The sequence below is a fragment of the Dama dama genome, chromosome 15, assembly GCF_033118175.1.
Source record: "Dama dama isolate Ldn47 chromosome 15, ASM3311817v1, whole genome shotgun sequence".
NCBI classification, from domain to species: domain Eukaryota; kingdom Metazoa; phylum Chordata; class Mammalia; order Artiodactyla; family Cervidae; genus Dama; species Dama dama.
The window spans coordinates 83,142,151-83,156,449 of NC_083695.1; the positions used below are offsets into that span (position 1 = coordinate 83,142,151).

At 54.3% G+C, this 14,299-nt stretch overlaps 1 protein-coding gene across 1 annotated transcript; it reads right to left on the reverse strand.

Moving 5' to 3' along the window:
• Window positions 1-7,692: 7,692 nt before the first annotated feature.
• On the reverse strand, window positions 7,693-11,784 carry VAX1 (ventral anterior homeobox 1). Its single transcript, XM_061163175.1, has 3 exons — window positions 11,544-11,784; window positions 10,192-10,379; window positions 7,693-8,271 (listed from the first exon to the last, which is right to left on the reverse strand). The coding sequence occupies exons 1-3, from the start codon at window positions 11,782-11,784 to the stop codon at window positions 7,693-7,695; spliced, it is 1,008 nt and encodes a 335-aa protein (XP_061019158.1).
• Between the last annotated feature and the right edge of the window lie 2,515 nt (window positions 11,785-14,299).

Genomic DNA, 14,299 nt, shown 5'->3' on the forward strand with positions numbered 1-14,299 from the left:
AGTTTTTAGCTAACTCTGCATCCCTGTTTCTCTTCTTCCAAGAGATGAGTGAGTCCATGACTGGGGTCCAGCTTGTGTTGCTGCCCAGAGCGCTGGTCTGCAGACTGGAGAGGTAGCATCGGGCCTGCCTCACGCTCCTCTTTCATGAGCTGAGCTGTCAGATGGGGACAAGGGGCTTCAGGCTTGGAGGCCACACCTTCTCATGCCGGTGGTGCTCCACAGACCTGGTCACTGCTTACCTCTTCAGAGACCGACCTTCACGGAAGGCGTTTCCATTGCTTATTCCTGGGCAGACTGGCAACAGGGCGCCACGGTCAGGTTCAGACTAGGTCAAGGCAGGAGGTCAACTCTCCACTTCCTTGGCAGCTGGCACCTCATGTGAGTGCATATTATGCGCCTCGGGAGGGGAAAGGGGTGAGGGGCGGGGGGCCTGGCACAGGCGACTAGAAGCCCAGTCACCCCGAGAATCCTTCCGACCCTCCTGCCGCTGAGAAGCAGTGCCTAGTGTGCACGCCGGGCTTGTGCAGAGGGCGCATGCTCCGTGATCTTCCTGCCCTTTGACCCTCCCACCGACCGGTCCAGGGCTTCCACCGGAACTCACTGCTGCCACCAAAGCCTTGGGGGCTCAAACCCTTCTGGGGTTCACGCATCTCATTCCTTCCATGACTCAAAGAACGTAATTTCAAAGTTCCCCTTGAGCCAGTCTTGGAATGAATGCCACCACCCCGTGACCTCCATTTGATGACTAAGATCTGTTGATTTAAACTCAGGAAATACCTTGAACCCATCCTCTCTTCTCCATTTTTGCTGTTACTGCATAAACTGATGCTGCCGCTGCCCTGCGGCCACCACCATCGTCCTCTCTTGTCCCTCTTGCCGTGAACTCACCAACTGACCTCTGGCTCAAGAATCCTTGCGCTCCTGTTTCCGTATCATCCCCTCAACTGCCAAAACATCTTTCAAAATATAGACCGGCAACTCACAGATACAGAAAACGAACTGGTGGTCCTGGGGCTGGGGACAATATGGGGGAAGGGGGAGGAGATGAGAGATAACAATACAAACTAATGTGTGTAAGATAGCCTCAAGGATGTATTGTACTACATGGGGAATATAGCCAATATTTTGTAGTAACTGTAAATGGAAAATGACTTAAAATTATATTTTTTAAAAATGTTAAAAAGAAACAAAATACAGACCTGCAATGATTTCACGATCCCCTTGGGAGAAACTTTCAGTGACTCCCTATCACCTTAATGGTCAAGTCCAATTATGGTTAACATGGGATGCTAGGCTCTGCCTGTATTTCTGCTTCTTCACCCACCATCTGCCTTCAGTCACTCTGTGCTCTAGTCCTCAGTGTTTCCTCTCCGTTTCCACCACTCAACCTGCTCTTTCCCATGATATTTGATGCAAGTCAGGTTCCCTAAGAGGTGGAGAGACTGGCATGTAGGAGGCTTATTAGGAGTGCTCCAAGTCCAACAAGGAAGGGAAAATAAGAAGGTAGTATTGGACAGGAGAAGTCAAGCTGCACTGAAGTCTCACCAGAACCATATGGGATGGCCCTCCAAAACTATCCAAAGTTGGAGCATGGACCAGCATGCTTATCCCCAGGTCTCTCAGTCATTGGAGGCCACCCTGGGAAACTGGGGATGACCTTGGGCAAGGTGGGTCTCTGGTTCTCTTCAGCTGAGGCAACTCCCGAAAGAGACTTACCGCTGAGGCCTGCCTGACAACTGACAGTTGAAGGCTGTCTACCAAGTCATTAAAATAATAATTTAACACTTTTGGTAAAAAATGCTGTTCTTACTGATGGCTGTGGTGTCCGTTCTAAAGGCAGGGAGAGTAAATTCCATTATGACTGACTTACCCACAATTCCGAGTCTTTTCCACAAGTCAGGACTTAAAGCCAACCTCCTCACTGTGGAGATGGGGAAACTGAGGCCTGGAGAGAGTCTCAGAGCATCAGCTACCACAGTAGCACAGTCTTGTAATAAATAGGTAATATTTGAATGTTGATACTAGGTTGTACCAGATGCTTTACATGCCTTATCTAATTGACTATTCATGAAAATTCTATGAGGAGCTACCATTATTACCTCCATATGACATATATAGACACAGGCTTAACACAACCAGCTGGGTAATGTGTCAGGATTACACAGCTACTAAGTGGAGGACCTAGTATGTGAACCCATGTCACTCTGACCCTGGAGCCCATAACTAGTAACCACTAAGATGCATTACTTTCTCTTAGTGCAGCAAGTCACCATCCTGAGCCTTGTGAGATACTGAGGAGTGTGTGTGTGTGTGTGCCTGCTCTTTCAAAGAATGGATACACCACTACCACGTAAACAACATTTATTTTCTGTTTTCAGGCTAAGAGGAAAAGCACACATGCTTCTAGATAGAAAATAAGTTTCTTATCAACTAAATAAACCAGAGACTGTGGTACTCGTTTTCAGCTTCCATGTATATTCCATGCCAGTTCCTCTGGACCTGGTGGCCTTGTTCCTATCACAACTCTGATGTCTCTCCAACCGACACCTTTGGGTCCCGTCAAGAATGTATTTCAGCAAATATGGAGGGCTCTCCTTCTGCCCTCCCCAAACTCCCAGGTCTGAACAGGAGCAGCCCAACAAGATGGTCCCAGTTAGGTTAATAAAAGACCTTCCCTTAGATTTGTTCTTGTTGTTCTTGATGAGTTGCTAAGTCGTGTCTGACTCTTGAGACCCCATGGACTGTGTAACCCACCAGGCTCCTCTGTCTATGGAATTTCCCAGGCAAGACTACAGGAGTGGGTTGCCATTTCCTTCTCCAGTGGATCTTCCTGATCCAAGAATGAAACCTGCGTATCTTGCATTAGCAGGTGGATTCTTTACCACTTAACTACTGAGGAAGCCCCACCCTTAGATTTGAGATACCACCAGAATCTATCCATCTTCCTCTCCTGCTTCATTAAAATGAAATCTACTTAAGTGAAAAGACTCTGATCTGTAAGGATTTCCCAATGTAGAAATGGTGTTAAATTACAATAGTATGAGGTGATCCAAGAAATTGTGTCAGAAAATGTGGATTATTGTGTTTAATAAACATGCATTGTATTCCTACCAAACACCAGGCCCTAGGCCGGATGCTGGAGGTCTCTGTGAGTTTGCCTTTGAGTACAGGAATTCTCAAATGTTAGAGTGGATAAGGATCACATAGGAAACTAGTTAACAATGCACATTCCTGAACCCATCCCCAGAGTTTCTGATTATTAGATGGGGCTGAGGTTTAAGAATCTGCATTTTAACTAGTCCCCAAGTGATTCTATAGCAGGTGGTTTTCACTTGTATCTTGAGAAACCCTGAGTTAGTAGACAGTTCTGACCAGGTATTTAAGTCAACCTCAGGACTGCAGGAGATTGGAAGATACAAAGTGTAAGGTAAAGAGGGTAATGGACATCATTTCAGAGAGAAGTAGAGGGAAGGAGTTGGGTACTGGCAGGAAAAAAAAAGAAAACATAAAGAAGGGAGAAATTCGTATCTCTTGATGAAGGCACCAAGTTAATCCTCAGCAGCTGGTGTAGTAGAAAGAGACCTGGAAAATAGGAGGTGGCAGACATGGATGCAAATAGGCTAAAGAGTTCGGTTAACTGTGAGCCAGACACTTCGGACACAAAAGAAGGGAATGAAGGAAAGGAGGGAGTGAGGGAAGGAGCAAGGCAGGAGGGGGGGGGGGGGAAGAGCAAGAAATAGAAAGAGGAAGGCCCTGAACCTAGGGGGAGCTTATAGTCCTGTGGTTCTAACTATGTGGCCATAAGCAAGTCATTTGAGGGCTCCCCGGGGTGGGGTGGGGGTGCTGTATGGAGCTCTTTAAAATGAGGCTAGACCTCTGGAAGTAAGAAGAAATAGAGGTGGTGTATGCAAAGGCTGTTTTGTATAAAGAATTGCTAAATGCTGCTCATTACAAATTGATTCTGGCTCAGTTAGGCCAACTGCAAGCACGGATGTAATCATGTCTGGTTCAGCTCCTGGAGTGACGTCCCTCGTCTTTGCCACACCTAACCACCAAAATCACAGAAGTTTGGTAAGATGTTTTCCCTTTTTCTTCTCTGCTCTGAGCTAACTTGGATATGGCTTTGTGCAGGCCTGGGCATGAGATTCCTTTCAGCACGCCCACCTCCAGCTGTTCTCCTTGACCCCAGAACTCTTCCACCTTCTCCCCCAAAAGGGCCAGCTGTTGTCCCAGAAGCCACCAGCCTCCTCCTTGGCCTATGAGTAACTAGTTGGGGGCCAGAGGCTTCACTGGAGGATTCCAAGGACCAAAGCAACTGGCTGGAGGCCCTTGGGGAGGGAGAGGAGACAGGGCAGGCATTAAAATGAAATTAATTGTCTATAAATATTTTTTAATTAAAATTGTAATTCTTATTCCGTGCAAAGGAGTCTAAGAACAACTTTGCTCCAAGTGGCAGTCGAAATGCTCAGCAGCTCTCCCGAAGTCAGGGAGGGGAAGGGAGGTGAGAGCAGAGAAGAGAGTCCGTAACTGGTTCTTTCTCCTTTTAAGGATAAAAAGCAAAAGGAGAAAGGCCAGGGAACTGGTAAGGGATATTCTTGATGACTCCCCAGGCTGAGGCTCCTAGGGCCGGGGGCTGAGCTTCTTGGGGGCCCTGAAGCTGGAATTTTTGTACTTTCCTTTGTTCTATAAAATTATGCCACATTCTCACTCCCTTCTTCCCCCTTGCAGGCCCCCGGCCACCAGCCATGAAACTGCAGTAAGAGCCACCCACGCATTGGCCTGGGGGCCACCCGGGCAGACAGAGGGATCAGAAAGCAGGGAGAAAGAGAGAGGGAGAGGGAGAGACTGGGGGCAGTGGAAATCTCCAATTGGAGACTGAGTGGAAGAAGGGAGAGAGACAGTCTGGAGAAGCGATGGAAAAGGGTGGAAACAAGAGGGTGGAGACAGAGAGCCCACCAGAGGAGAGAGGTCCTTAGAGAGAAAGACAAAGATACAAATCGGGGAGGAGGGGAAAGAGGGGAGGAAGAAAGGACAGGGAGGGAAAAGCAGAAAGGTAGCAAAGCTGAGGGGTGTGTAGGGACCCTGAGAAACAAAAGTCTAGGGTTTGCGGCTGCTCTGAGCCCCTGGGAGGGGTTGGGGGGGGAATACCGTGAGCTCACAGCGAAGGTCCTAAACCCGTAGAGAGCAACTCACACTCAGCTCAGGAACTCCACCGGCCCGCACTGTGCCGCCGCCTGATTTTGGATGCCTCAAACTTGCTGTTTAGGCGCAGTACACTCGTGGGGGCCCGAAGGGCCTCACTTGGGCCATTTCCGCAAGAGAACTGTGACCCTCCCATCCCGCCCCCCAGCACTTCTGAAGCCACGAAGAGAGGGCTAGGGTTAGGAGAATGTGTCCCCAGGGTACCGTCCCCAGGCCTCCTAGCTCTCCCAGATTTCTGACTGCAAAATCTACATGGGTCACCATTGTGTGTGTAGCGGGATGGGGTGGAGGTGGGGGCGGTGGAGAGATCTCTGCAAGAATTAATATCTATTTTATTATCATGCTCATTCAAAGTTTCTCTTTGACAGCCGATCAACTTCTTGTAAATCAGAAGAAAGGCAAATCTTCCCTCTTCGGGACCCTGTGATTGCACAAATCCAACATACTACCACCAGAGAGATGCGGCTGGAAAACTCTAGAAGCTGGAAGCGTTGTCATTAGGCAGGAACTCCAGGGTGTCCAGAGACAAATTCCTAAATAAGCTAAGAAACACCAAAGTGGGAGACGGAGGAGAGAGGGACTGAAAGTCGGATACCCCTGGGACAGAGGGCCGGGAGAGTGAGACCCTCATGGAAGTCGAACGAACATCGTGGCAGGCTCCTCTGTCTGAAAACCTCTCTCCAGGAGCTCAGGGTACCAGCTGTAGGGCCCGGGGCACCCGCAGGGCAGCCACCCTCTGCCCCAGACTCACCATTGCTGAGTCTTTTCTCTTCTGTTTTTTTTTTTGTTTTTTTTTTAATCCTTCAAATACAAGACAAAAATACACCTCATTTATCATCATAGATATATATATTTCACTCTCACCACATAAATACAAAACATTCAAATATCCAAAACATTCAGAACAGTTAGTAGTCAGGATTCAGTAACACCTACCCGCGTGTGAATCGTTCATTATTTTCTTCACTATTTGCCTAAAAAAAGAAAAAAAAAAGAGAAAGAAAAAGAGAAAAAGAAAGAAAAAAGGAAAAGGGGGGAAAGCTTCCGACGTAAATAATTTACAATAAAATTACTATTTTTAAATGCTCTGCGGCTCACTTCGGATGGAGGAATACATTCTTAGATGCTGCAGCACCCGCGGTCTGGGTCTATGGTTTTGGTCAAAATACGCGCGGCCGTGGCCGTGGGGACGGGCGTTGTCGCAGGGGAAGGGGTGAGGCCGCTACCGAGTGGAGGTCCGGGTTTCTCACTTGGAACCGTGGAAATTCTGTTTTTGTTGTTGTTGTTTTATAGGGAAGGAGGTGGGAAAGGATGCTTTTCCTAACCACGCAGGGAACTGATCCGGATGCGGAGACTACCGACAGAGGAGGCCGGGTCGCCCTGTTGTTCGCGGCCGCCATCCGGACGTTTCCAGCGTGTTGGAGGGTTGTGTGAATCCGGTGGGTGGGGGAGAGGGATGGGCACTGATTTGTTTCCAAGCCTAGCAATGCTGCCCGGAGCCACGGATCCGGGAGACGGTGGGGCGGAGCGGCCGGGAGCTGCATTACTCTCTCCCAGAGGAGCGTGATGCCGTCGGTTGTCTTCCACAGCAGCTTCGGAGAAGATCCTGAATTTTCCATCATTCGCGGCATAGGCATTTCTTTTGCTTTTTTCCCTTTTCAATTCCTGTTTAAAGTCGTAACACCCGGATCTTTAATTTTGCAATGCCCTGGATGCACTTTCTATCCCGAATTTTCTTACGGCTTCCTAACTCCATCGCTATGAGTTTTTAAAAAAACTGCTTCCACTCCACTCGGTTCTGTATGGTAATTACTCTCCTTTTATTGCTGATTAGATCAAACGTATTACCACCGTCGCCTATCACAATGTTTGGTTTATTATCTCCTGGGATCGGGGTTGGTGGTGATGGGAGTTTTTCTAAAGGGGAGAAGATTCGGCACGATTTGTCCAGCCAGGAAGCTGCGTGTGCGCCGGCTCTCCCGAGATGTCCGCAAAGTGGGGCCCAGCAGCTTCCAAAAGCCCTGGTTTCTCCGGCGAGAGGAAGGAGCCTCCTCCTTTTTGGTCTAACGAAACCTGTCAGCCTTTTCAGCTGGGGTCTGCTTGCAGCTTCCCTTTTTCAAATATTCATAAGCATAATGAACGGCAGCAGCGGCTCGATCTAAAGCAGATGTCCTGTGCTTTGGACTTAGAACCAGTCTTTCCCTCCAGGGCCAGGCACTGGTTGGGGCATCAGGTTGGTTTCCCCCCCCCCAATTCTTTGGATTCTCCTGGATTCAGAAGGAGGTTGGCGCCGGAGGGTGGGTGTGGGAGGACACAGAGGAGGGGGGTGGGGTAGCCCAAATAGTAGCAGAAACTGGTGGGGAGGAGAGCTGCCAGAGGCCTCTTGGGAGCCGGGTGCCCAGCTCAGGAGCCCCGGCGCCTAATGCGCGTGAGTCCATAAATATCACCACAATAGATACTATAAATATAAATACAGGGAAACACTTCAAATCAGTCCAGCGCTTTTTTCTCGGCCCCTTCTTTATTGTTGGTCCGGGAGTAAGGCTCGAAGGCCGAGGAGCTCAGGTATCGGGCGGAGAGTTCTTGTAAATTCCCGGCTAGCGAACCGGCCATTGTCAACGGGGCGGAGGAAAGGCGGCTGGCCACGGAGCCGAGCAGCGAGGGCACGGGCAGGCTGAAGAGGCCGTGGCCGGCGGCCGGTGCGCCCGCGTGCAGTCCCCCGGGCCCGGTGGGCCCCGGGCCGGGAGCGCCGCCCACGGCTGGCGGGTGCGGGGATGCGGCGCCGGCGGGACCCGGGGCGGCGGCTGCGGCGGCGGCGGCGGCCGAGCCCGCGGCGGCGCCCGCGCCCAGGGCCGGCAGACTGGGCCCGCGGAGCGCGGAGCCGAGCGCTCCCGTGGCGCAGGGCGGCAGCAGCGCCGGCAGGCCTGGCGGCGACAGCAGACGGCCCTGCTCCAGCAGCCGCAGCACGCTGCACGTGGCCGCGGTCTCTGACACCACCGAGCGCAGCTCCGAGTCCTTGCCCTGGTCCTTCTTTTGCTTCGTGCGCCGGTTCTGGAACCAGACCTTCACCTGCGCGCCGGCCGCGGGGAGGGTGGGAGAGAGGGAGACGAGCGTCAAGGCGAGCGGGCTCCCGGGGCGCAAGGGCTCCGGGGGGGCTTCCCCCAACTCCAGCCAAAGCCCCGATCCCAAGCTCAAACTGGAGCCAGAGAAGTCGGGCCTTGGAGCAGCGGGGCAAGGGCGGCGGGAGTGGGGTTGCTGGGGGGACAAGGGCCGCCAAGAGGGGGACACAGCTCCCATAGGCTGCGCTTCCGGGTGGGTCATAGAAGCAGGCCTAGGCCGACCCCGGTTACAAACAAAGAAATAAAAATGTCCATGACCCTAAATGGGAAGATCAGAAGTTACTTCACTGGGCCACCGCACTACTCGCAGGGGGACTGTGGATCAGCGCTTCGTAAAAGCCCGTTTTTCCATGAGAAGGTGTAAGGCCTAAAGGGAAGTAGGAAGTGAGCGTGAATGGGAAGGAGTATTGCCCTGTCTTTCAGGACCCAAGCCCCTGGCCATAAGCGGCTCGAATTTAGCCCCAGCAGCACTAATTCTGCTGAAGGCTACAAGAAGCTAGTTCTTGCTTGTTAGGGTCAGATGGACTATCAACTAACAGCAAGCAGGGAAGATGTCTACACATAGAATCTGTGCAGGATGCATTTTATAAGCCAACCTTTCTCCACCTCCTTACCAGCCGCTGGACTGGAGGGTCTGAATGATGTCCTTAATTTATAACATAACTCTGCTGCTCTCCATCATGGACTTTGGAGTGATGGGAGGAAGTCAGGAGGCTGGGGTAAACTAAGTACTCTCCATCAATCTCCACTCTTACTTCCTCTTCTCACTCTGTCCCTCTTCAGGCCTAACTGGTGGCCCAGAATGGCATTTGGCAGCTTTAGGGAAAGGTTATTCTGTCCAGATTTTGTAAACTAAGAGGATGGTAGCAGAAAGAGTAGGGGTGAAGCTACATTCCAACTCAAACTCAAAATGGATATCCAGTATGCTCTGTCCTTGGGTCTCAGCTCTCCCCAGATTCCATATCTAAAATGCTCCCCATCTGTTTCAGAGCTGGACATGGTAAAAGGGACTGGTCCTCAGAAGTAAATATGCCTTACCTAGGCCAAGCTGAAGCCATGCCCTGGGCAGGTCCTAAATGACCTCCACAAGGCAAAGCTCTTGGGCCCCAAACACCTCTTGGGCCCAGAGTCCGCATGACCAGTCCCAGTAAAATATGGATTTCGAATAAAGGAGAAGACCTAAAGCACAATTGTCAGTGCTGGCTCCCAAGGGCCCAGATCTGTTTCCTATCTCATACCTCACACATCACTGGTACTGAAGGTGCCCAGAGTGGATGCTTGGGGCTGGGAATGGGGCTGAGTCCAGTTCAAGGCCAGCAAAAGCATTAAGGATCAGGGCAGCCTGGTAGGCAAAAGCAGATCTCCGGAATGTACACCTTTTTAATCCTTGGTTGTCACCCACAGCTCTGAAACAGGGGTCTTTGGTCCTAACCCCATTCTTACTGAATGAGCCTGGGTGCTAGGGGAGGTTTCCATCTACAGAGAGGGTGGTGACAGGAAATCTGGCCAAAATGGGGTGGCCAAAACAGGGGCAAATATAGGTTCCTCCTCAAGGAGAGGCAAGCAGGGAATTCTCAAGACTAGGGTCTAAAAAGAAACCAAAAGGACCGGATTTGGGGGCCTCCTGAGCTAAGCCAAGGTGGACAGAACATGTGCCCTGGAAGATGTGGGGTGTAGGGGGAAAGGGATGGCTTAGAGAAGGAAGAAAGCGTTCACCCCTTCTTTTCCATCCTCCCCAATTCCTCTGCCTCCCGTGGGAGGCTCCGTCCAGAGTCAAGCTAGGTGGTCAGGAAGAGCTGCTAGAGCTGGATGGGGCTGAAGGGGAGGGAGGCTGATGCAAAGAGCTGTGTGCGGCCTGGTCTCTGAGTACCTGCGTCTCGGAGAGGTTGAGCTGCCGGGCGAGCTCCGTTCTCTCTCGGCCAACCACGTACTGGCAGCGCTGGAACTCCATCTCCAGGCGGTAGAGCTGCTCGGCAGTGAAGGACGTGCGTGTCCTCTTGGGCCGATCCAGGTCCAGGCCTTTGGGGAGGATGATCTCTCGGATGGACCCCTTGGCATCTGGGGAAGGGGAGATGTCAAGCATCAGAACCCACCCTCCTGCTTTCCTCCACCTCCCCAAGCCGGAGCTGGCTTCTGAGCCTCAGTCCGGAGGCGGATGGTGGGGGTGGTGGAGGTAGTGGGGGTGCAGCCACAGCCGGGAAGCAAGGACCCTACGTGTGTTTGGGAGGTGAGGGGACTGACTCCACATAGCTGATGGGAGGGGGAATCGGTGTTGGCCTTTGAGAGAGCCCTTTGGACAGGGGAGAGAAAAAAAAAAAAATCAAGTGGGCTGACGTTCGTTTCAGCCTGGGAGCCTCGGCTGCATGGACAGGATCCTCTGCAGTTTGAGGGTCCCAGCACTGACCAGCCCAGGTCCTGCCAGCCCCAGCTCTAGAGCAGGCTGACCAGACCGTACTCCAGCGGTCCCCACCCCCATCCCGGGGTCCCCTTCCCTCCCGAAGCCGGGCGGCGGAAGGAGGAGGGACCGAGTGGGAGCCTGCAGGGCCTGGCGATCGGTTGGCGGGGGCGGCGCCCGGCTGGAGCCGGAGCCGGTCCTCCCCACCGCCACCGCCGGAGCGGAGAGCACCCCGCGCAGCAGAGCGGGGTCGAGCCCAGCACTAAAACGGCATCCGCGGCCCGGCAAGCCCGCCTGGCCGCTTCTCCCAGCGGCGGCGGCGGCCAGCCTGGAGCACGGCGCCGGGCCCCCTTGGCCCAAAGCGCCAACTGGCCGAGCGGTTGCCGGCGGTCCGCAGCTCTTCTCCAGCGCCCGCGTCCCCTTGGGTGCGCTCGACTTGCAGGGCGCGGGAGCCCCCAAGCAGGCTCCCCGCAGTTCCTCGGATCCGCCGGACGCAAACACGTCCTCCAGAGTTTCCTGCCGCCTTCCCGGGTCGGAGGCCGCAGCCTGGAGCCTGGGCCCGCCCGCCCAGTCCCTCGGCTCTCCCCAGCAGCCCAGCCGGCGGGGCCCCTCGAGGCTTGGAGGAATGGAGGCTCCTGGAGGGCGTGCGTCCCAGGTGGGAGTCCCTAGTGGCGGGCGGGACCCCGGCCCCGGGAGGGCCAGCAACTTTCACCTAAGTCCCGAGCGGCAGACCCACCTCGCCGGCCGGGGTAGGTGGCGGCGCGCCTCTCCGGTCCCAGAGTCGCCCCTAAAGAACGCCCCCCGCAGCAGCCCTGCTCCGTTCCTACCTCGGACCAGGATCCGGCGGCAGTAATCCGGGTCGGCTGCTGAATTGGCTTTACTTTTGTTACAATCTTCCTGGGCGCCCGACGCAGAGAAGGCGCCTTGCGGCTCCTTGAGGAAGGCGGCGGGGAGGTTCCCCTCCGCGCCCTTGCTCTCCCGACTCTCCTTGTGCGCGTTCTTGGAGACCCGGGCGGCCTCTGTGTCCGAGTGGCACCGAACGTCCATTTTGTCTGGTTTCCCGAACATAGGACAGGCACGAGCAACAACAAAAAAGGGCGAGAGAAAAAAAAAAAAAAAAACCAGGGGGGACAAAACCCCTACAATACAGCCCTTACGCTCGGCCCGGAGAGAGGCAAGCGGCACGAATGAATGTCCCCGCGGGGCGGCCGCGGGCGGGTCAGCGGCGACCGCCGAGTGGCGCGCTCGCTGAGAGGCGGCGAGTCTGGTCCAGGATCCCGGCGGAGCAGCGGCGAGGCCGCCTCGTCAGCGCCCGCGTCTTCTGAGCACGTCCAGTGTCCCCAGCTTGGCGATCAGGTAGCGAGCAGCGCAACTCCGAATTGCTGTGGCTCCCGCCTATTACTGAGACGCGGAGTTGCAGTTGTCCGACACCCGGGGGGGACGCGCACTCGCTGTTGCAATTGATTACGGGTAATTTCGCAGCCCCCACGTTTCGGTTACCTCATGAATACACTAAATTGTTTGGATAATATATCAGATCGTAATGGATGGTTTCTGTCCTTGTCCCCAATCAAGTAGGGGTTTAGCCAGTGAATAAACGGAAATGATTGGTCTTGCTTTCAGGAAACACACAATCAAAGACCCATACTTCCAGAAAAACTTTTGACAAGATTCATCCTGAATTGTTAGTACCATTAGCAGGCATTATTAACTTTCCCTTTGCCTTTGACCCTCCTGCTCACACACCGGCTAGAGGGGCTTTCTCCACCCTCGACAGATAGAGCTGAATGGTGGGGGGGGGGGGGGGGCGGGGGGAGGAGAAACAAAACCCCTTACACACCCTCAGCAGAAGAAAGCAGTCGCCTCTAGGAGGGGGGAAAAAAAGAAGGGGGAAGAAGAAAAAGTTTTCCCCAAAAGTATCTCCCCCACACTCTAAAAAGCCAAGCTTTCCTCCCAAACAACTCCTTAACACACCTCGACGCTGACAGCCATCTTAAGCTGCCACCTCTTCATTTAGTTCCAGTTGGATTTTTTCATGCCTGCACCTCCAGCAGCCCTGAGGCAGCCCATTCAAAGGGCAGCTTTGTACTCAGAGAGTCCAGCAGGAGAGAGAGGGGGAGAGGGAGAGAGAGCCGCGAAAATCTCAACTGTGAGATCTGCTTCAAAAAAAAAAAAAAAAGTTTTCCCCTAGCTATTTCATTGTCTCTGCTACAATATCTTTGAGAAAAGCAACAGCCAGTAATCCAATAAGAGCATTGATTAGGCCACAATGATTCAATTCAAGCGCATGGCCTTGTGCAAGGAGCATGCTCCAGCCCTTCTCGTCACCTTGCCGGGGCAGAAGCCCTCTCCACGCCGCTCTCCCCATTCATTCCTTTATGGGAAATACGGAGCAAAAGGAGTGAAAGATGGCAATTATCTAATTGGACTATTAACAAACAGTCCTCTGAGTGCGGCGGTCTGGCGTGGCTCCTGGGCGGGGGAAGGGCCGTGTTCCTGCCCTCATTCACAAAGAGTGCAGGGGCCGGGGAGGAAAGGGGGTTTTTTAAAGGGAGTGGGGCGGGGGTGGTGGGGAGAGGAGAGGTGGGAGGTTTGGCTGAGAATTTTTCCACACAATTCCAAGAATGGGGGCGGAGGCAGGCAGGCAGGCGGGCGGGGAAGGGGAGGGGGCTGGGGCGGGGGTCACGGCGAGCCGGTGGGAGAGGGGGAAGGCAGGGGTACGAGTGTGTGCGGTGGGCTCGGCGGGGCTCGGGCTGACAGCGAGGCGGACCCTGCCCGCTCCACCCTCCCGCCGCCGCGGTCGCCGCCCAGCGGGACTCTGGCTAACGTCGGGGGCGGGGATGGCGAGGGGCGCGGAGCCCGAACCTTCGCTCTCACCCGCCGCCCCGGCCCCTTGGTCCCCCAGCCTCTCTGGCCCCCAGGATGAATCCACACTCTGCCCGATTCCGACCTAAAGGAATCGGACAGCCTCCTCTGTCACCGGAGGCAAACCTTGGGTTTTTACTTTATTTCATTGGTTGGGGGTTGGGTGTACGAGTGTGTGTGTGTGTGTGTGTGTGTGTGTGTGTGTGTGTACGCGCGATTGTCCCGAGCTCCTCTCCGCGGGGCGGCTGGTTTCCCGGGTCCCCAGCCGACAGGTGGCCCGTCGGTCCCCTTCTGCACCGGCGCGACCCTCCAAACTCGACGCCAGCCCGGCCTCAAGTGGACAGTGTCTTTGAGTCCGCGTCTCGCGGGTGGGCTGGTAGGGGCGGGTGGGCGTGGAGAGGGGTAAGAAGGGTCCTTGCGGCGGCCCCGTCCTGAATATGTTGATCAGGCTTGAGGCAAAAATCCAGCCAACCCTCCGGGGACCTGCGGCAGCTCTCAGTAAACCCCTGGGTTGACGCTCCGAGGCCCCCAGAGGGCTTCGCTCCCCCGCGGGCCGAGCCGACGCTTGGCGCCGCGGCCGGGACTTGGCAGTTCCGGGATCTGGGTCCTCCTGATGAGGATTCGGGCGGTGGATGGGGCCCTTGTTTCCCTGCAGAGCTCAACCAGTCAGTTCTTGGGGCCTCTGCGGGCTGGGAGATAGTGTGGTCCCAAATCCCTG

Coding starts and splice junctions, on each gene's coding strand:
- VAX1 (XM_061163175.1), bottom strand. CDS start 11,784: ATGTTCGGGAAACCAGACAAAATGGACGTTCGGTGCCACTCGGACACA. Junction 10,380..11,543: donor CCGCCGGATCCTGGTCCGAG/GTAGGAACGGAG, acceptor CCCCTTCCCCAG/ATGCCAAGGGGTCCATCCGA. Junction 8,272..10,191: donor TCAACCTCTCCGAGACGCAG/GTACTCAGAGAC, acceptor GCCGGCGCGCAG/GTGAAGGTCTGGTTCCAGAA.